The 23,264-nt window shown below is 39.7% G+C and overlaps 1 protein-coding gene across 1 annotated transcript; it reads left to right on the forward strand.

Moving 5' to 3' along the window:
- The first annotated feature begins 1,862 nt into the window (after positions 1–1,862).
- LRRC58 (leucine rich repeat containing 58) lies at positions 1,863–22,420 on the forward strand. Its single transcript, XM_040250949.1, has 4 exons — positions 1,863–3,793; positions 16,008–16,136; positions 17,515–17,792; positions 21,031–22,420. Exons 1-4 carry the CDS (start codon positions 3,294–3,296, stop codon positions 21,237–21,239), a joined length of 1,116 nt encoding a protein of 371 aa, XP_040106883.1. The 5' UTR covers positions 1,863–3,293; the 3' UTR covers positions 21,240–22,420.
- Positions 22,421–23,264: the final 844 nt, after the last annotated feature.

Genomic DNA, 23,264 nt, shown 5'->3' on the forward strand with positions numbered 1-23,264 from the left:
AAACTGGCTGCAGACTCACTCTGCTGCTGCTGCTGCTGCTGCTAAGTCACTTCAGTCGTGTCCGAGTCTGTGCGACCCCATAGACGGCAGCCCACCAGGCTCCCCCGTCCCTGTGATTCTCCAGGCAAAACACTGGAGTGGGTTGCCATTTCCTTCTCCAATGCATGAAAGTGAAATGTGAAAGTGAAGTTGCTCAGTCGTGTCTGACTCTTAGCGACCCCATGGACTGCAGCCTACCAGGCTCCTCCATCCATGGGATTTTCCAGGCAAAAGTACTGGAGTGGGGTGCCATTGCCTTCTCCGGCAGACTCACTCTAGGCTCCTGTAAACAGAGAGGTGGACTCCTCCTCAGAATAGATTGAAAGATTACAGCTCCCTCTGCCTTCTATGCTGCCTTAAATAGAAAGTAACTGTTTTTTGAGATTTGGACTACAGTTGGTAAAATGTCAGAACTTTAAACCATCCCAGGCCAAACTGGACAAGCCAACCTCAGAGTGACTCAGCAATGGAAATAATCTAAAACACTGCATGCCAGGCTAAGCAACTGACCTTCATCAGATAAGGAATGAAGAGACATGAGGTTAGGAGAGGAGGGAGACAGATTGATACATAGCTTGAAATAATGAAAGTACTGCTTATTAGAGGTAGCTGAGATGAAGGTTAGGAGGTATGAGGTTTTGATATAATTTGGAGATAGAGTAATAAGCATATATCTTGGGTGTCAAGATCAAAGGCAAGGAGAGTTCAGACAAATCTCTCAAATTCTAATCCTTAAAACATTGCCTGGTCCAGAAGAGAAAACCACCATTTGTGCAGAAAATTGAGTAAAGGTTGTCCTCAACTTTATTTCTTTTTACCCTGATCATAAACTAAGAAGTGGAAGAGAGTAATAGGTATAACAATAACTGCTATTAGTAGTAGTAATAATTGCCACTTACAGATTATTTACTTTATGCTACACATTGAGCTAAACCTTTTAGATTTAACTCTTATAATAACCCTACAAAATAGGTAATAATCAGATAATTAGATCAAGACTTAAGTAGATTAAGTAACAAAATCAAGATTAAGAGAAATATGATTTCCAGAGGTGAGACTTGAAACCTCTATCTGATAAAAGCCAAAGTCCACATTTTATATACTTTAGGACATGGTCTCCCAGCGAGTATGGTTTATAAAATAATTCTTCGGATTATTTTTTGTTTCTTCTACAGTTAGGCAATAGCAGCCATCCTAGTCAGGCATGCCAAAACCTATACATGTATTTATTTCATTCACTTGCCCAGTGCCTACCATGTCTCAGGTGTGGGGCCAAGGTAAAGAGACACAGTTCCTGCCCTCAGGAAACCTGGACAGGGTGGCTGAAGCAGAAAGAGCTCTTCATTTGTCTCCCCCTTTTTTTCCCCAGTAACATTCTAGTCAGGAGACTTATCCTGAAACAGTCAATTTGACCCAAAAGTGACTTGCTGGTGAAGTTTTGCTAAGTGGGCAAGCATGCCATGCCTTTTCCCAGCTCCCTATACCCCCTCTCTCTTTCCCTAGATAATGCACCATGCTGACCATGCTGCCTCCTTTTCCCTTCACATTTCCTGGAGTCCCCATTGCCTCCATCACTGTGAAGGTTCACAAACCACTAAAGCTCCTTCACCTCCCAGGGAGTTTTCAGAACGCTCCAAGTTGACTGGACAGTATCAAGGCCTACTAGATTATGGAGGGATGCTGCTTTATTTAGACCCATTTGGCTTCAACAAAGTACCTGAGATAGGGTTCTTATGAACAATAGGGGGATCCTTCCATTACTCTCAACATAGCTTTAAAACTTTCTACTTCAGTCTCTGAGACTATTTTGTCTTTCCTCCCTTAATTTCACTGATTTGTGATCTTCTCTATTTCTGAATCATATTTGAATTCTTTTTTCTCATTTTATATTACATTCCTGTAAGTTTATTTTTATCACAGGCACATTCACATTTTTAAGAGCATAAAACTGTATTAAATATTTGCAATTTTCATGTATTAGGTTCCTGCTAATATAATCTTGATCCAAAGTAACGACAGTCTAATTTTTAAAAGGGCCCTTTTGAAACAGGTTTCAAATTTACTAGGTTTTAAAAACACAAATGGCAAGAAAAAAGTACTTTATTCTCCTTTTCAGGAAGAAAGCAATTTAATGGAATTGGTTACACACAATCTTTTAACACTTTTATGGATAAACTTTGTAAAAAGGACACTAAATATTTTTATTTCTATTCATGACTTTCCAAAATTATAAAAAGCAATTTCAGAAAAGATTTAGTTTAGGGTCAGGTAGAAAATGTTAATTAGAAATACTGACTTAAAGCCAGAGTGTAGATTTTCACAGTTAAATTGTGGTTTTTGCCCTGAAGTAAAACATCAATCTGCAGAAGGAAATGGCAATCCACAACGCTTTCCGCGTTCTTAAACTGATCAATTACTTAGAGCTGTCTCGAATTAACTAAAACTCCTCCATGGCTCCCAGATTCATTTCCAGCCACTTAACTTAAACCAAAAAACCACAGTACTTCAGCTAAAATGGCGAAAGGCCCCTATTTGATACACATTCCTTTAAAAAATGCTGTAGGGCAAGGAGGGCAAGGATTATCCATATTTTACGGGTGGAGAAACTGAAATTAAATCCCTTGTACGAGGAAATAAGGCTATTTAAGAGCTGAACCCCAGGTAAGAACCTAGATTTCCGATTTTCTAGTCCAGCTGCCTCCGCCCTTCAAAGTCGTCTCGGTTAATCCCGGGACTTGAAATTCCTGGGCCTTGAAGTCACGGAGGTGAATCACTACATTCCTGCGCGTTCGCTGAATCCCGCAGACCAGGGGCCCCACTCCTAAACTGGGTAGGAACCGAGAAGGCGGGGCACCGTGACGCGCGAACCCTCAAAGCGAAACAACTAAACTGTCCTCGGGCTGTTTACCGAGGCGGTCCTCGACCCCAGGGGGCAGGTCAGCCGACGCCAAAGACTATAAAGCGAGGCGGCCCACACACTGCCGGATTCTAGGGTAACTGGATAGCGCCGAGGACGCCAGGTCTCCGCCCCTGCCCGGCGCGCCCAGACCGCACCGCGCGCCGAGTGCCGCGTGAGGCGGAGCCCGGCCCCGGAGCGGCGCGCGCACCCAGCCGCCTCGCGTCGTGTGACTCGGCGGGGGCGCGCGGGGTTAGCGCCCGTGCGCGCCACTTCCGACGCAGCCCGCGGTTCAGGTTCCGGGGCGCCGCGGAGCTCCCGGCCTGTGGGTCGAGCGCGGCCCTCTGCGGCGGCCGGGATGGAGGAGGCTGGAGCGGCTGTGGCTACAGCCGGGGAGGCTGAACTGAACTTGTCTCGCCTCAGCGTGTCTCTCGAGGCGCTGGAGTCGGAGCTGGAGGCGCGGGGCGAGGAGCGGCGCGGCGCGCGGGAGGCGCTGCTGCGGCTGCTGCTACTGCACAACCGTCTGGTGTCGCTGCCGCGGGCGCTGGGCAGCGGCTTCCCGCACCTCCAGCTGTTGGACGTGAGTGGCAACGCGTTGACCGCGCTGGGGCCAGAGCTGCTGGCGCTGCGCGGCCTGCGCACGCTGCTGGCCAAGAACAACCGGCTCGGCGGCCCGGGCGCGCTCCCCAAGGGCCTGGCCCAGTCGCCGCTCTGCCGCAGCCTCCAGGTGCTTAACCTCAGCGGGAACTGCTTCCAGGAGGTGCCCACCTCGCTGCTGGAGCTGCGCGCGCTGCAGACCCTCAGCCTCGGCGGCAACCAGCTTCAGAGCATCCCGGCCGAGATCGAGAACTTGAGGAGGTGAGCGGGTGCCTTCCTGAGAGTAGGGAGGCCCGGGACGGGGTCCGGGAGCTCCGGAGTCCCCCACCTGGTCTTGGCGCCGTGGGGTCACGTACGCATCTTAGTCCAGGCTCTTTTTGAACTCTTTAACTGCGAGTACTGCCCTGCCAACTCGTGGAGTTGGAGTGAAGATCTAATAAGGTCATGGGTGTGACAGCAGCGTTTGGTTTGTTGTATTTGTCCCGTGCAGATTTTCAAGACAGTTTTTCTGTCGTCTTTTGGGGTCTGGGGGAGTGATCGAACCGAGCACACACTCTAACAAATGTAAATCCGCGGATGTCACTTCTTTACTCCGAATTCTTGGGTGGTTTTCCATGCCTATAAACCAATGTTTGTGTTTTGTAGCGTGACATATCAGGTACTCGGAGCTGATCCTTGCTTTTCACTACATTTCCTGCTCCATCCGTTCTCTCTGTAGCGATACCAGCAATTTGTGGTTTTGTGGTATTCCAGTATTTGTGGAGTTCACTAATCTGTGCGCTTTACCTTGTAGGCACTGACTAAATATGTGTTGAATGGGTACAGTTCCTCTGTACTGCTGTTCCCTTTGTCTGGAATGTTGCTTGCACTTTGGCAAACTCCTGTACATCCTTCAAAACTTGTTTTGAAGGCCATTTCTTTGTTTCTTTCCTTTACTGCTTCCTGGACAACAATTATTGTCTAAATTGTACTTCTTTTGTACCTCATGCACCCTGCCATTGCACTTAACCTTATTGATTGTAACTCCGTGTTTACAGATCTGCCTCATTGACTGGATTATTCAGTAAATATATGTTGAATTAAATGGAAAAAGGAAGCAGAGAAGTAACAAAAGTCCCTTAAATAAAGTGAGAAATAAAGCAAGTGTTTTGTCCAAAGTGAAAGAAAAGTAACTACCATCTGTAAACTATTTTTGCATCCTTTACTGAGTTTTCTGAGATAACCAGATATTAGAGCTCAGAGTAAAAGGGATCTCAGAGTTCAGTGTAGTGAAAGAAACACTGATGTGAGAGTAAGAACTCTTGGTGTCCCAAGCTTAGGCAAGTCACTTAACATATCCTGACTACGGTTTCCTAATCTGCAAAGGAAGGCGTTTGGACAAGATGTCCCTTTGTTTACTCACCAGCAGATTGTTATGAGGTACCTACCCTGTGTCAGGCACTGTCCTAGGTGCTGGGGACACAGTGATGAAAGGGATCCTGCCCTCTTGGGGCATTGTAACAGAGGAGAGGTTAAACAGCTGTTAACTGCATTATCTAATTACAATTGTTGTAAGTTTTGTGAAGAAGTAGGAGTGCATTGAAATGAAATAACTTAGTTTGGTTTGAGCAAGTAATGTTTGAGGTGAACTTTTAAAGGTAGAGTTAGGAGTTAAGGAGGATGGGATGGGATCAGTCCAGGTTGTAGGAACAGTGCACTTGAAAACCCAGAGGCAAGAGGGACTGAAGGCCAAAATTTTGAAAGGAGGGACATTGTACTAGAGCATAGTGAGAAAGTAAGCAACAGGAAAGGTGGCAAATATAAATTTGGACCAGATCCTAGGCCGTGTCATAACTTGAAGGCCATGGTAAAGCTTGGATTTCATTTGAAGTACGCCTGAGTTTTATAAAAGCATGGCTGTCTTGCTGCTGTGCAGGAATAGAGTGGGGAGTGAGTAGAGCCGAGAAGAGACTTTGAGGGCTGGTTGGAAGGAGTCTTTTCTAGTAAAATGAGAGATGATGGTAACTTATACTAGGGTGATGCTAGGAGATGTAGTAAGAAACAGAAGAGTTGGAGAGGAATTTAAATGTAAAATTGTCAGACCTTGTTCTTTCTAATTTTGATGTTATGTAGTTGGACACAACTGAAGTGACTTATCAGCAGCAGTACAACATTCTCATTTGAATTTTTTTAACATACTAAGGAAAACTCAGGATAAATATTATTTCCATCACATGGGGGAAAAAGATAGGCAAAAGTCCCATTTTGTTTTAATACTTACAACGCGGCAGGCCTTGGGGTAGGTCCTCTGAATATGCTTTTTAATTTTCACAATTAAAATCTCACAAATAGAGACACTAGTTGAATGTAGGCTGAAAGGGTCATGTAGAAATGCTGTATACTCTTAGGAGAAGAGACAGCCTAGGCAATTGGCCTGATTCACCCTCTTAGAAGAAGAGACAGCCTAGGCAATTGGCCTGATTCACCCTCTTCTCTTTACAGATGAAGAAATGAGATTTAGTATCAGTGATTTGCTTGAGGCCAAATAGTGATGGTGAGATTCATGTGGTTCAATCCTCATAGGCTGCTTACTACTTACTACTGAAATAATACATTAAAGCTTCAAAAAAGGAGAGGCATACTCAAACCCTAACTAAAGTACCTGCCCAAGAACACCATTTTCTCTTAGAATATACATGGGCTCCCTCGACCTCATTGGTAACCTTGATGTATTTTGTGTGCAGAGTGTATAATCCATGTAAAGGTTCCCTTTGTCCCCACCTTCCATCCTTCCGGGAAGGAATAACAATAGTCCTGGCTTAATTGATGGATTTGACCCTCCAGATTTAGCAGGTTATCTTGGTGTGTGTTTCCTGTACTCAGTTGATCCTAGTGATAAAATTTTTAATAAGTGGTTTCTGAAAGATGACTGTGAAGAATAACAAATAAGTACAAGGTGAAAATCCTATTTTTATCATTAAATTCATTCTGCTGGAGTAAATTAGGCTCAGTGTGAATCATGAGGTTGTGGATGCAGATTCTTTCCATCAAAATATGAAGTTCTTATTCAACAAGTAGGTGTAACTGTTCAGCTAATATATGGACAAACTTGGTTTTGTTCTTACAATGTTGGAAAAGTAGGTATAATTCTTGTTTTCACCATGACCTGTTTCACTATTTGCCTGATGTGGCTTACAGTCAGGCAGTCAGTTCAGTTGCTCAGTCATGTCTGACTCTTTGTGACCCCTGGACTGCAGCACACCAGGCCTCCCTGTCCATCACCAACTCCCAGAGTTTACTCAAATTCATGTCCATTGAGTCGGTGATGCCATCCAACCATCTCATCCTCTGTCGTCCCCTTCTCCTCCTGCCCTCAATCTTTCACAGCATCAGGGTCTTTTCAAATGAGTCAGTTCTTCGCATCAGTGGCCAAAATATTGGAGCTTCAGCATCCATCCTTCCAATGAATGTTCAGGACTGATTTCCTTTAGGATTGACTGGTTGGATCTCCTTGCAGCCCAAGGGACTCTCAAGAGTCTTCTCCAACACCACAGTTCAAAAGCATCAATTCTTTGGCACTCAGCTTTCTTTATAGTCCAACTCTCACATCCATACATGGCTACTGGAAAAACCATAGTCTTGAGTAAACGGACCTTTGTTGGCAGAGTAATGTCTCTGCTTTTTAATCTGCTGTCTAGATTCGTCATAACTTTCCTTCCAAAGAGTAAGTGTCTTTTAATTTCATGGCTGCACTCACCATCTGCAGTGATTTTGGAGCCCCCCAAAAGAAGGTGTGTCACTGTTTCCCCATCTATTTGCCATGAAGTGATGGGACTGATGCCATGATCTTAGTTTTCTGAATGTTGAGCTTTAAGCCAACTTTTTCATTCTCCTCTTTCACTTTCATCAAGAGTCTCTATAGTTCTCTTTCTGCCGTAAGGATGGTGTCATCTGCATATCTAAGGTTATTGATATTTCTCCCAGCAGTCTTCATTCCAGCTTGTTGCTTCATCCAGTCCAGCATTTCTCATGATGTACTCTGCATATAAGTTAAATAAGCAGGGTGACAATATACAGCCTTGACGTATTCCTTTTCCTATTTGGAACCAGTCCGTTGTTCCATGTCCAGTTCTAACTGTTGCTTCCTGACCTGCATACAGATTTCTCAAGAGGCAGGTCAGGTGGTCTGATATTGCCATCTCTTTCAGAATTTTCCACAGTTTATTGTGATCCACACAGTCAAAAGGCTTTGGCATAGTCAATAAGGCAGAAATAGATGTTTTTCTGGAATTCTTGCTTTTTTGATGATCCAGCGGATGTTGGCAATTTGATCTCTGGTTCCTCTGCTTTTTCTAAAACCAGCTTGAACATCTGGAAGTTCACAGTTCACGTATTGCTGAAGCCTGGCTTGGAGAATTTTGAGCATTACTTTACTAGCATGTGAGATGAGTGCAATTGTGCAGTAGTTGGAGCATTCTTTGGCATTTCCTTTCTTAGGGATTGGAATGAAAACTGACCTTTTCCGGGTGGCTTTAGAAATTAAAAATATGAGAATTGTGATAGAAATAAAAACTAAATATTAATGTCTTGGAATGTTTTGAAGCTAACATGCAATAGGTTGATATCTTACAAAGGAGAGGACTCAATCAGATGATAAATAGAATGCAGTAAAATTTAAATCAAAACTCTTTACCCCATTTAGAGTCACATACTGAGTTTTTCTCTGGCTCTCAATTCTTCCTTCTAACTTCTTTCTTTCAATGCCTTAGTCTGGGGCAAATACCAAGAAATGATTCCTCCCTTGTGCTGCTTTTGAACATATAATGTACTTCAAAAGCCTGTGGTGAGTATTTGAAAATGATTTAGTATAGACATGCTACCTCAGGAAAACAGCTTTCTCGATCCACAAGTGTATGATTCTTAGCTTTCTGTGTTTTTCTTATTTTCTGTTTTCTGCATCTTTATGAACCATTCTATCTTACTTTAATTCCAGCTCTGTTACCAACCATAATATAGGACTCAGGAGTATTTTTGTTATATTTAACATCATTTTTGTTTGGGTGGAGAAACAAACATGTCCTACTTACACCTGTGTTTCAGTTGTTTGGCCCTGAGGGGAGCCTGGTGTATGTTTCTGGTGGGTTACTGGGCTTCCTAGAAGAAAGGCACCCAGTATCCCTAAGGATTGGAGAGGTGATATACTCTTCAGGAAACAAATTTAAGGTAGGCCTGTTAACCCTAAACAAAAATGAAAGGAAGAATTCTCCTCTAAATTTTGTGAATGATTTTCCTGATTTTTATTATTTGTCAAACACCAAAAGAATAGAATTGTTTCAAGGCTGAGGAACAGAGGTGCAATGCTGACAAACACAAGAACTTTTAAACATAAACACTACAGTTTTGCTTTAAATTCTACACTAGTTTCCTTTATCCTTACAGAAAAGCATGTTTGGAAATAGTAGAGTGTGTTTTAGAAATGTAATTCCCACAAATCATTGAAAACCTTTAAGTCCAACAACTTTGGGAATTATTTGAGTTTGAAAGTGGTACATAAGCCTGAAAATGTAAATTTAATATGCTGATTGTATATGTTAATGAATGATACCCATCAGTTGCACAGAGATTCATATGGTTTTGAAATCATAGATTTGGTTATATTTTGGGACATCATATCTTTTTCTGCCAAAGTCATGTTAACTATTAAAAGTTTGGCATCCTTTCTGTGTACTTCCCCACCAACTCCAAAACACTGAGAGAAAACACTAAGTAATAACTGGCTACCAGATGGTAGTTTCTCTTAGTTCCTGACTTAAATGTATAGAAAGGACCATATTTATATTTGCTCTCAGATTCACTTGTCCGTTTCATCACTTTCTTTTCTTTTCTTCCTCACTAGACTGAATTGCAAGTTGTTATTTTACTATCAGATCCTTTATAAAAGGACTTCCCAGTATGCTAAAATTTTTTTTCCTAGTGGTCTCACTAAAAAGTGTTCTTTTCCCAGAGAAGTTTCTGTTTTGGATTCCAAATATTCTTTTCTACTCTACTCTGTTCCATTCCAGTCTATTCTTGTAGCTCTCATGTTTGAAAAATAGAAATTTCTAAGTAACTGAGAAATAACTTAAACCATAATCTGTAAGATAAAAAAAAAAAGCTTGCCTAGGAACCTCTTTCACCAGTGCTTAAGCACTTACATGTAGGAGAATTCAGTTTTGTATCCAGACTATTGATTTTTGTATTGTATTGTATTGTATTGTATTGATGAGATGGCTGGATGGCATCACTGACTCGATGGACGTGAGTATGAGTGAACTCTAGGAGTTGGATGATGGACAGGGAGGCCTGGTGTGCTGCGATTCATGGGGTCGCAAAGAGTCAGACACGACTGAGTGACTGAACTGAACTATTGATTTTTGCCACAAGATAATACTTAAAAGAGAAAAATAAAATAGGCTATCAGGATTAAAGTTTTCTATTTACTTTTATTGAGCATTGTAAATCTAAAGAGAGAAATGCAGTCTTGAAAAGATTCACCCAATAAGAAATAGAAAAGAGGTATCATAAGTATATTTTTTAAATGACAGAGATTCAGATTCAAATTGGCTCTTTGAATCACCATACATCAAGGAAGGCTGAGATTATGAAATACAGATAAGAAAATCAACAAATAAAAGAAATTTTATCTGAGAAAATACATATAAGGCAGTCCATAAAGGACTCTAGGTTTATTTCCTAACTTCAGAGGATAAAGGAGGGAACATCATCAGTGCAAAAATAAGAAGACGTTTTAAAACTGATAACTATGAAAACTCCAACTGGAATTTCTAGAAATAAAAATATCTGACTAGGAACTCAGTGGGCTGATTGGCAGCCTGAAGTCAGCTGGTGAGCCATGAATCAGTAAGCAAAAAGAGATTACTGAGATACTCTGAAATGCCACACAAAAAGATAAAGAAGTAGAAAGTATGAAAGAAATGTTAGCAGAGGTGGAAAATAGATCCTGAAGTTCAGAGTGCTATTTGCTAGGAATTCCAGAAAGAGAATAGAGAGAATATAGGAAAGGCAGTGCCAGAAATAATAGTAGTTGAGAATTTCCCACAATTAAAGAAAGAGAGCACTCTAAACTGGTATCTTGATACATCATAAAAAAAACCTTTAGAACAGTAAGGATAAAGAAAAAAGATCATGAAAACTCCTAATAAAAAGTAAAGCAGATTGCCTTCAAAGAATAATAATAATATGGGCTGTAACAAGATAGTAGAACCATATCTTCCTCATGCTAAGGAAAAGTATTTTTCAACCTAGAATTTTATGCCCAGTCAAGCTATTATTCAGGTGTGAAGGGAAAATATAAAAACATCAGTGATAAAGGACTTAAAGATGAACAACTGTGAGTCCATACTGAAAGAATTTCTAAAGGATGTACTCCAAGAAAAATGAACTTTAAAAGAAATAGCAACTGCCAGAAACAGTGGTGAACAGAGAAATTGATAAAACTTACTGACGATTCTGAGTAAGTATTGATTGGGAATAAATTTCAGTTTATTTTCAAATCAAGGTAGAACTAATTCTAGATGGTAATACGAAGATGACAGAGAAGGGAGCATGGATGCATGTTTGGGCGTGAGAAGAAGGGCAAAGAAAATTGAAGGGGTAACTACTAACAAAATAGATGTAGTACATACAATTCAAAATAATAGAGGAGGAATGAGACAGAAGGAAACTTGATGGACACAACCAAAAGCAGGCTGTTGGGAAAAAAATATTGAGATACACCATGGTAACAGAAAACACCAGGGCAAACATATCAACATTCAAGTTGTGCACTGTTTACAAGAGTTTCACTTAAAATAGAAATACCTCAGTAGGTTTAAAGTTAAAGGGTAGAAAAAGATGTATCAAGCACCTCTCTATCATTTTACATCTGAACTTGACTGCCATAGGTTCCAGTCTGGTCTTCCTGCTCTCACCCCTCCCATTGCACTTGCCTCTCCCTGCCACTTCTGCTGTTTTCCATACAGTAACTGAAGTGATCCTTCTGAAGTGTAAGTGTAGTTACACAACTAGCCTTTGTTCACACCTCTTCTGCCTAGGACAAATTCAAAATCCTTGCTAAGGCCCAAAGGTCCTCTGTGATCTGGCTTTCCCAGGCTACCTTTCTGACTTCCCCAACCTCCACTAACCCCCCTCTGTCACCCTGATGTACCCACACTGGCTGTGTCGCTCTTTCACAGCACACCAAGCTTTTTTCCAACTCAGAGATTTGTACTCCCTCAGTCATTTCAATCAGATCTCCATTCAGGTGTCACCTCCTAAGATAAACCTTTTTTGGCCACCCAGTGTACTCTACTGAATGCAGAGTTCTGGAGAATAGCACAGAGAGATAAGAACGTCTCCTTATATGAACAATGTAAAGAAATAGAGGAAATCAGTAGAATGGGAAAGACTAGAGATCTCTTTGAGAAAATAGGTATCAGGGAAACTTTTCATGCAAGGATAGGCATGATAAAGGACAGAAATGGTAAGGACCTAACAGAAGCAGAAGAGATTAAGAAGACGTAGCAAAAATACACAGAAGAACCAAAAAGGACCTAATGACCTAGATAACCATGATGGTGTGGTCACTCACCTACAGCCAGACATCCTAGAGCATGAAGTCAAGCAGGCCTCAGGAAGCATTACTATGAACAAAGCTAGTGGAGGTGATGGTATTCCAGCTGAGCTATTTCAAATCCTAAAAGATGATGCTGATGATGCCATGAAAGTGCTGCACTCAATATGTTAGCAAATTTGGAAGGCCTAGCGTCAGCCACAGGATTGGAAAAGGTTGGTTTTTATTCCAGTCCCAAAGAAGGGCAATGCTAAAGAATGTTCAGGCTACCTTACAGTTGTGCTCATCACACAAGGTTATGCTTAATGTCCTTCAAGCTAGGCTTCAGCAGTATGTGAATTGAGAACTTTCACATGTACAAGCTGGGTTTCAAAGAGACAGAGGAACCAGAGATAAAATTGCCAACAATTGTTGGACCATGGAGAGAGCAAGGGAATTCCACAAAAGCATCTACTTCTGCTTCATTGACTATACTAAAGCCTGTGTGGATCACAATAAACTGTGAAAAATTCTTAAGGAGATGGGAGTACCAGACACCTAACCTATCTCCTGAGAAACCTTTACGTAGGTCAGGAAGCAACAGTTAGAAATGGACATGGAACAACAGACTGGTTCAAAATTGGGAAGGAATGCAATAAGGCTGTATATTGTCACCCTGTTATTTAACTAATATGCAGGTACAAGCTGGAATCAGGATTGCCAAGAGAAATATCAACAACCTTAGATATACAACCATTCTAATGACAGAAAGTGAAGAGGAACTGAAGGGCCTTTTGATGAGAATGAAAGAGGAAAGTGAAAAAGCTGGCTTGAAACTCAGCATTAAAGAAAAAGAAAATAGGATCATTGCACCCAGTCCTATCACTTCATGGCAAATAGAAGGGAGAAAAGTGCAAGCAGTGACAGATTTTATTTTCTTGGGTTCCCAAATCACTGCAGATCGTGACTGCAATCATGAAATTAAAAAGACTCTTCTTCCTTGGATGGAAAGCTATGACAAAGCTAGAGATATTAAAAGCAAAGACATCACTTTGCCGACAGAGGTGCATATAGTCAAAGCTACTGATTTTTTCCAGTAGTCATGTACACATGTGAGAGTTGGACCATAAAGAAGGCTGGGTCCCAAAGAATTGATGCTTTCAAATGTGATGCTGGGGAAGACTCTTGAGAGTCCCTTGGTCTGCAAGGAGATCCAACCAGTCAATCCTAAAGGAATTCAACCTTGATTATTCATTGGAAGGACTGAAGCTGAAGCTCCAATATTTTGGCCACCTGATGCTAAGAGCTGACTCACTGGAAAAGACTCTAATGCATGGAAAGATTGAGGACAGAAGGAGAAAGGGGCAACAGAGGATGAAATGGTTAGATAGCATCATCAACTCAAAGGACATGAGTTTGAGCAAACTCTTGGACAGAGGAGCCTGGTGTGCTGCAGTCCTTGGGATTGCAGAATTGGACACGAGTTAGCGACTATAAACAATAACAATAACATCTACAGTATCACTTCCATCACTGTCTGATTACCTCCATTTTTCTTCATAGCACTTAAAACTATCTGGCATAATATGTATACATTTATTGATTTACTTCTTCTTAAGGTCAAGAACTTGGTCTTATTTACACTATATTCGCAGAACAGTACCTGGCACATGGTCAGTGCCTAGTTCTTATTTGTTGATTCTATGATATAGTAATGTTACTCCATTTTAAAGAGGAAACTGGGAGATAATGCGATTAAGTAATGGGTACAAATTCTTACACTGGTAAATGGAGGAGCTACAATTAAATGATATAAATACTAACAAAAATAAAACTGGTAGACAGTATTGATAATTAGAGGAGTAGATTTTAAGGTAAAATGGATTAGAAGGAAGAATGAGAAATGCTTCATGTGAATTAAGGAATGATGCAACAAGAAGTTATAATAGTCATGAACCTGAATGGATCTTCAGTATAGCTTCCATATTTTGAGGAGAAAGAGAGCAAAAATTGACAAAACTCTGAAGGGAAGTTTCTTCAGTGGCTCAGTGGTAAAGAATCTGCCTGCAGTGCAGAGGAGACTCAAGTTCAATCCCTGGGTCGGGAAGATCCCCTGGAGGAGGGCATGGCAAAACACTCCAGTATTCTTGCTTGGAGAATCCCATGGATAGAGGAGCCTGGCAGGCTGCAGCCAATAGGATCACAGAGAGTCAGACACGACTGAAGCAACTTAGCACGCATGTAAGATCCTCACACTAAAGGGAAGTAGAAAGACCATGGTTCTGATAGAAAATTAACCATTGGAATAAGAAGGTGAAATCATGAGAGACTATAAAAAATTTGAATTGCACAATTAACAAGCTCAATCCTAATAGCTCCACATTCTTTTTACACATATAAAATGTGAACAAATGCTCTAGGACACAGAAGCACAAGGTTATGCAGAACATATGTTTTAACAACAACAAAACTCCCAACAGATTAATAAGAGAAAGCCATATAACCCATGAGAAAAACAGGTAAAGGATAGGAACAGGCTGTTTTCTAAAGATGTACAAATGGCTCCAAACACAAAGAGATGCTAACCTTCACTAATAATGAGAGAAGCTTACAAGTACAGAATGGTATCGTTTTTCACACCGGCTAAGTAGTAAAAAAAAATATTAAATAGGAAAAAAAGAGAGAGAAAGCAAGTGATGATAGTAAGTATTGGCGGAGCTATAGGGTAATGAGTGCTCTTAAATGCTAATTTAGATTGTAATTCACTGTAACTCTGCAGGGTAATTTGGTTTTTTCCTTTAACATTATAGCTTATACCCTAAAATCTGCCACTGCTCAGGTCCTTCCCATGGAACTCTGATTTAGTGGATCTGAATGGGGTCTGGCTTTTAAAGCTTTAAAAGTGTCCCAGTTAATTCTTAACCTGGAAATTTGGGTAACAGTTGAGTAGACTTACTTTTCCCTGCATTTAAAGTTGTCTTAAAAGAAGGATAGTGTCTACTGAGTTAGCAGATACAGCAGGAAGACAAAATAATATAGTAATGGAAAAGCTCTGTATGTATACATTTTAGGTATATAGTAAGAACTGATTCTGCCACCTCTGCTGTCCTTGCTCCAGAAAGTTTTGGAGAGAGCCTGTCTACCGGTCATCACCACAAGGAGTAGCAGTGCATTTTGGTGCAATATTTGCTGTGTCTAAAATATTGTTAGCATTATTAGACGATTAACTGGAACTTTAATTTCATAATAGTGGTTCCGTTTTGCCTAATTTGTTTAGTTAGCCTCTGAAGTTTACAGTTGCTATAATAGCAAAGAAGAAATATAAACTTAAGTGTGTTTTTCCATTCTTCAGTGAAATGATAATGTATCGAATCCAAACCCACCAGCATAGAATACAGGGCTCCTATAATCTGACCTTTCTCCAGCTGTACTCTGGGTTCCTCAACATGAATTCTTTCATGTGTCAAAAGGTATACTCATTATCCCATAAAAACCCTCTTTCCAACCTGAAGTTCCCCTTTCCTGCTATCCTAAATGGATTAAATTCATAATCCAGCTGAAGTCACAACATTTTCGGGAGCCTTTCTAATCAGAACTAATGTCCTTTTATTATTTCTCTACTTGTTAAACCCTTATATCATTTATGGATTGGTCTGCTCATTTTGGTATTTTAATCCCGTTATGCTTATTTGATGCCTTATTTTGCATTTAATTATAATACTATCTCACATTGGTGTGTCTTGTCTGTTTACCTATAATATGAGCTCCCTGAAGATTGCATTCTTCTTTTGAAGACTGTATAAACAAATCCTGAATAAAACATTTGCTGAATGGATAGATGATACGTGTTCATTTTAATAAAGACAATGAGGTACTTGTCCAACTTTTTTTTATTTATTTTTGCAGTTTAGAGTGTTTATATCTGGGAGGAAACTTCATCAAAGAAATACCACCAGAATTAGGAAACCTGCCTTCTCTAAATTACTTGGTATTATGTGACAACAAAATCCAGAGTGTGCCTCCTCAGCTTTCACAGTGAGTATTTTCAGGAGTTTGTGTGTACACACATATCCGTGCTTAGGAATTACTGTCCAGCATTCACCCACGTGGTTTGTATGTGGAAAAGAATTAAGTGTTATCAAAGTAAATGATACAGAAAGCTCTGAGGTATGCTGTGAATTGGGTTGCTTATTTTTAATTTTACTTTTAAATGTTCTGACATATTCCTCAAAATTACTGAGCCTCTTTTCTCTTTTTAAGATTTATTATTTTAAAAAATTTTATTGAAGTATAGTTGATTTAGTGTTGTGTTAAGTTCTGCTATACAGCAGAGTGATTCAGTTATACATATATATGTCTTCTTTTTCATATTCTGTTATGGTATATCAAAGGATATTGAATGTAGTGCCTTGTGCTGTACAGTAGGACAGTATTGTTTATCTTGTATGTAACAGTTTGTATCTTCTAAGCCTAAACTCCCAATCCTCCTTCCCCTACTCCACTTCCCCTTGGCAGTCAGAAGTGTGTTTTCTCTGTGAGTCTGTTTCTGATTCATAGATATGTTCATTTGTGTTATATTTTAGATTCCACATGTAAGTGATATCATATGGTATTTGTCTTTCTCTTCCTGACTTCCTTCACTTAGTATGATAATCTAGGTCCATCCATATAACTGCAAATGGCATTATGTCATTCTTTTTATCGCTGAGTAGTATTCCATTGTGTGTGTGTGTGTGTGTGCGCGTGCGTGTGTGTACATCTTCTTTATCCATTCATCTGTCGATGGATATTTAGATTGTTTCCACATATTGGCTGTTGCAAATAGTGCTTCTGTGAAAATAGTGGTACATGTATCTTTTTGAATTATAGTTTTGTCTGAATATATTTTCAGGAGTGGGATTGCTGGATCATATTACACATCTGTTTTTAATGTTTTGAGGAACTTCCATGCTGTTTTCCATAGTTGTTGAGCCTCTTATCTGTAATCAAAAATAGGGTATTACTTTGGCATAGATTCCCCAAGGTTTTATGGAATTTTGTTGACTCATATTTGCTATGTAGCATTCACACCCAGTGAGATAATGTGAAGGAGCTTGATTCCTGTTGCATTTAAAATCTTTGCTTTTTTAGGTATCTGAATGTTAAAGCATGCCAAAAAAAAAAAAAAAAAAAGCCTTCACATCTAGTATTTATATCAGCTAACACAGAATACTTTCTAAGTATTTGGAGCTCTTTAAGATTCCATGACATACACAAATTTGGGTTCTAATTTAGTTTCAGCATCTTTTAATTTTAGTTGAATTGATACTAATCTTAATGGCTCATTCTTATGGGGAAATTGAGTTCTTCACTTAACTTTCTGAGTAGTTACCTTGCTTTATGGCTGTTGATTTTTGTACTGCCTTCATTCTAGGTTGCATTCACTTCGTTCCCTTAGTCTTCACAATAACTTGCTGACATACCTGCCTCGAGAGATCCTCAACCTTATTCATTTGGAAGAACTGAGTTTGCGAGGGAACCCACTGGTTGTTCGTTTTGTTAGAGATTTAACCTATGATCCTCCAACTCTCCTGGAGTTAGCTGCACGGACCATTAAAATTCGAAATATTTCCTACACTCCCTATGATCTTCCTGGGAATCTTCTTAGATACTTGAGTTTAGCCAGCAATTGTCCAAACCCAAAGTGTGGAGGTAAGTTAATTGTGTCCTGTTACCCATTCATTTAGTTACTTTTTAAATTAATGATCTAAATGTTGTTATAATTAGCTGTCTTCTTTCAGAAAAAGGTAGTTTGTCTCTGTTTGCTTGATCTTTTCACCCTTTTACCAGATGGTGAGACATTTCACCCTGTCTGTGTTCCTTCCTTCCTCCCTCCCTCTCTTCTTTCTTTCCTTATTTCTTCTTTTCATGGTACTTTCAAATTCATACACAAGGCAAAAAAGTCTTATCCTGTCATGGAACTATCATAGGATAAGCTAAATTGGTAATAAGAGAGGAAACAAAGCATAAATAGCTCTAAATGCTTTAGAAGAGTCTCTAAAATGTTTAGCTACCTTTCATGTTTATTTGAAGGACATTTTTTTAGACTTAGCATTCTGAGTATCAGGTACCTTTGTAAAGTATAATTCAAAATGTATGAGAATAGGATGAACAAGTCCCAATTTCAGAATTTATCTTGGAATTCTATATTCTTTTAAATTCATGATTTAAAATTTCCTGAGTTTAGAGCATTTGGAGAGAATTGAATAATGTAATGTAACTCAGAGTAAAGTCAGAATCCAAAATACTATTGGAAATCATAGAAGGGAGAAAGTACCTTTATTAGATCTGGAAAAGATGAGACAGTTCTTGAAACATGAGTTGAATTTTGATATGGTTTGATTGAGGATAGAAAAATTTTCAGCTGGGGAGAGCGTAAAATTGGGAACGAAAGCAAAAAAATGTCAGATGAGTAACAATTTCACTAAAATATACAGTTAAAGGAGTAACAAGAGAAGAGTAAAAGGTACATTGAGGCCAGGTTATGAAGGGCCTGAAGCGCCAGGGTGTGTGGAGTGGAATCGGTAAATGATAGTAGGTAAGTTTATTTTGTCTCCCTCATAAAAGACTTGTTTTTTTAAAAAATCCAACTTAAAGGGGTACAGGAAGGTTTTTATTATTGTAGGATAAATGTGGGTGCCAGGAAAATGCTGCATAAATATGATCAGAGCTGAGGTTTTCCCCGGCTCTCAAGGTCCTATTATACCTTGAAAACTTACAAGATTAAAAAGAGAGGTGACTTAAGTTTCTCAAAGAATATTAAAGGTCAAAAGGATACTGATAGTTTAAAAAAAGAAAAATGACACTGCTCTGGGCCATTTCTGGGTACTTATTCTTAGAAGTAGAGATTGCTGTGCCAAGTTAGAAGTGCTTTTGGTTTTCTCTGGTTCTCCTTTCCAAGTTGACTTTAACAGTGGCAAGAGACAACACTCACACCAGGCCCTCAGGCTTAATAGTCTGTATCTAATCTCTTTGAATCTATCCTTCCCTGGTGGCTCAGATAGTAAAGCGTATGCCTGCAATACAGGAGACCTGGGTTCAATCCCTGGGTCAGGAAGATCCCCTGGAGAAGGAAATGGCAACCCACTCCAGTACTCTTGTCTGGAAAATTCCATGGACTGAGGAGCCTGGTAGACTACAGTCCATGGGGTTGCAAAGAGTCGGACATGACTGAGCAACTTCACTTTCTTTCTTTTCTAGAAATGGACCTCTACAAGAATTCTCCTGTCTCTCTTAAATGGCTTCTTAATGAGTTCTTTAGTATACTGCTATGTTATTTATCTTAGGAACAAAAATACTTTTTACATTATTAGCTTAAAATTTGAGATAATAATCTGAAGTGAACCATTGACATTTTTCCCCCTTAGATTCCTTAGTTGTTGAACTATATAAACAAAAGTAATTTTTTATTTAGTGAGATAATTTGTCTTTGTATAGTCTAGAGATCTTACAAATGACAGATAGTATTATACTGTTTTATAATGGGCTCCCTGGTGGTTCAGTGGTTAAGAATCCTCCTGCCAGTGCTTGAAGATGCAAGAGATGCAGGGTTAGTCCCTTGGGGGAAAAGATCCCCTGGAGAAGGAAACGGCAACCCACTCCAGTGTTCTTGCCTGGGAAATCCCATAGACAGAGGAACCTGGTGGGCTACAGTCCGTGGGGTTGCAGAGTCAAACACGACTTAGTGACTAAGCAACAGCAACTCTATAATGCTTAATTTTATAAATGCTTTATTACTTCTGTTTTAGAAGCTAGCACATTATGGGGACTTATTGTTAATAATGATTGATCAGTTTACTGAATTGGTCCACTTTCCTACGTTGTTTGAAGTAACATACTATGAATTTCCCTTTTTGAACTATCAGTTGTACTGACTTACTACAGGATCACAAAATCAGAAAGTCAGTGGAGAAATAACAGAAGAAAAATAAATAGGAGAAAAGTTGTCCTTTGCTTGGACCACATCTTTTTATTTTGGTCCCATATGTTATATACACAGAGTAATTGGTGCCAGAGGAATCTTAGGTAGAGTGTAAAGGTTGAGATTCTTCTCCAGAGAGGCGATGGGACCCAGGGTTCTAGGTGTTCCAGTTATACTGCAACTGTTGTAACAGCCTTTGTAGTTAGAGATGTGCAGGAGGAGGAACAGCTGGAAGCCCATGACACAGCAGCCTCTGCTTTCCTGTCATTACTAGCTGTGTTTTTACGTAGCTGAAGGGCCACAGATCAGGAGCACTAAATTAGGCATCAGAAATGCTAATTACTAGTTTCAGTCTGTGTCGCAGTATATAATAGCATGAAAGTCAGGTGAGATCGGTAGTGAAACAACTTTGAAGCTGTCCAGTTAGACCCTGTGGAGATATGATGTCATTTGGTTAACTTTTAATTTTTCCTTCTCATTACATAAGGACAGGGGTACCAAAAATCATCTCCTTTCTGCAATTTTGGGTATAATAATTAATTCTTTAAGATTATTATCAAAGGAGTTTTGTGTGTGTGTGTGTGTGTTTTTCCTTTTTTTAAGTTCCTTGACTGTATGGTAGTACCACGGAGTGGCTTAAAGGGCACTTTAGGTATCCTATAATCTCCATCAGCTACTGTCCACCAAGTCACCAGAAAGAACAAGCTGAGTCAACAGTGTCCTTTTAATGTCAGCTCTCTTTAAAGTAAATCTCCTGACCTTTTCTTTGCAGTCAGATTGATATCTCTAAGACCTTCCAGTATTTCTATAAACAACTACGGAAGCAGCCACTACCTCTGCTTAAGATTCTCAAAAAAGAAGACTGTAAGATATTTTTTCAGAGTAATGAATATAGGATTAAAAAAGAAACCGTGGCTCTTTGCTTTGCTTTGTAATGATTACTTTGTACTTATTCTTCCTTCTCTCCAGGAGTCTACTTTGATTGCTGTGTCAGACAAATTAAATTTGTGGACTTCTGTGGGAAATACCGCCTCCCTCTGATGCACTACCTGTGTTCGCCAGAATGCTCTTCCCCTTGCAGTTCTGCCTCTCACAGCTCCACATCCCAGAGCGAATCCGACTCAGAAGATGAAGCTAGTGTGGCTGCACACAGAATGCAGAAAGTTCTTCTTGGTTGAAAAGGGTGCAGGGTGGTGTGAAACACTCAAAGACTGAGCAGAGTTGCTTAGAAAAGAGAGTGGACTTTGAGGTGAACACTGGATCTTCAATGTCCATGACAGTTGAGATTTTGTGTTTCTCGCCATTCAGCAGGAAGAAGCCCAGTTCCATGTTTGGATTCTTGGAATATAATTCACTGTGAATGGCAGTTTCAAATTTAGCTGATTGTTTGCAGTTTTCAAGCTTTGCATGAATCACACAGCAGAATCGAACATTCTGCAGAGCAGTACTATAATAAACCACCAGTGCTTTGGCTTGTGACAGTTGACATGAAGATAGAAATTACCACAACTGTAATGTTGTCCTTGAGTTTAGGTTGAACCTATACCATAACAGGATTAACCCTCCTTTCTTGTATTGCCCATATGTCTAGATTACAGTTTTTCAGATAAGCTCACAGATGGTTACGTAGGACCTAATTGGCAAAGGAAGGGATATAACTCTTATGTGGGGTTTAAAAACTCTTCAGTTCTGCTCCTTTGTTCTATGTGATTGTTGTTATCCTTGTATAATCCAGCAGTGACTGTAATAGTGCCTTAATCATAACAAGAATTTAGAAATTTATTCAAGAAATGATACCAGAGCAGCCTATAACCTGACATACTATGCAGAATGGTTTAAAATATGCTTTAACAGAGCTAGGTAAACAAATGTATATCTGACATCTGAGCTCATAGCCACCTTCACTTCATTTTTGTCTAAACGAATCACTTTTGTACTTAATGGGGAGCCAGCCAGCTTAACTTAAGAAAGAATAATAGGTTTTGATGGAAAAATCTATCAGATTTCTTTCAACAGAAGAGAGATGTTAGATAGGAAACTTCTTTATATCTTGCATTAAAGGAACAGGAGAATGATTTTACAGGTTTTAGGAGTCCACTGTGGCTCCTTTGCCTGTGTGTGAAAGGGCTTTCTTGGTGGCTCAGGTAGTAAAGAATCTGCTTGCAATACAGGAGATCCTGGGTTTGATCCCTGGATCGGGAAGATTCCCTGGAGAAGGGAATGGCAACCTACTCCAGTATTCTTGCCTAGAGAATTCCATGGACAGAGGAGCCTGGTGGGCTACAGTCCATGAGGTCACAAAGAGTCGGATACGACTGCCTGTGTGTACTGAACTGTAACTTCCTCCAATTTTAAAGGAAAACTGGAGAAGGAAATGGCAACCCACTCCAGTGTTCTTGCTTGGAGAATCCCAGGGACGGGGGAGCCTGGTGGGCTGCCGTCTATGGGGTCGCACAGAGTTGGACACGACTGAAGCGACGTGGTGGTAGTAGAGAAACATGACAACAAGTGAAACAAAATTGGGCACAGCAGTCATTGTTTTTACACAGTAGAACAGTTTTTAAAATAAGTTTAACCATGGAGTACTTTTTGAAAATAATATATTGATAAAATACTTTAAATGTATTAATACAGCCTTAAAATATAGCAGAGAAATGGCTTCACATATTACCAGTAGAAATGACCAAATTTTTATTAACCTAGTATGCAGTAAAAACTAATAGTACAACTATAGGTTGACACTGTAATATAAAATACACAGCGCACAGTAGCAATCATTAGATGACTTACTTGTAATAACATAATGGTTTGTTGGACAGTATTACCTGTAGCGTAAGACACAGTCCTGAAACAATTGGAACGTCAGATGATCTCCCTTCTGACTTCCGGCATTCATGACTGGGCACACCTTTTCTTCAAAGCAGGTTGTTGTATAATCATGATATGTACATATGTTAGGTTTTTGTCATATGTATGTATTTTTTTTTATTATAGAAGAGAATATACCGTAGGATAGTTTGTTTGTTTATTATATGTTAATTCATGAAACATCATGAAAGTTTCATGACTGCAGTTGTGAAACGCTGCTATGGAGTGAATCCCTTTACTCTGTTGTAATAAGATTCCTTTTTCCTTTTGATCCAGAAATTATCTATGTTTATAGAAGTAATGTAGTATATTTCTACTGCCTAGCAGAGTAGTAC

This window comes from Oryx dammah, unplaced genomic scaffold (genome assembly GCF_014754425.2).
Source record: "Oryx dammah isolate SB20612 unplaced genomic scaffold, SCBI_Odam_1.1 HiC_scaffold_2, whole genome shotgun sequence".
NCBI lineage: Eukaryota > Metazoa > Chordata > Mammalia > Artiodactyla > Bovidae > Oryx > Oryx dammah.

What these genes read in the sequence shown, in the direction of transcription:
- LRRC58 (XM_040250949.1), top strand. Translation starts at nt 3,294, where the DNA reads ATGGAGGAGGCTGGAGCGGCTGTGGCTACAGCCGGGGAGGCTGAACTG. An exon ending in GTGCCTCCTCAGCTTTCACA is followed by an intron (nt 16,137 to 17,514) that starts GTGAGTATTTTC and finishes CCTTCATTCTAG; the next exon opens with GTTGCATTCACTTCGTTCCC. An exon ending in TCCAAACCCAAAGTGTGGAG is followed by an intron (nt 17,793 to 21,030) that starts GTAAGTTAATTG and finishes CCTTCTCTCCAG; the next exon opens with GAGTCTACTTTGATTGCTGT.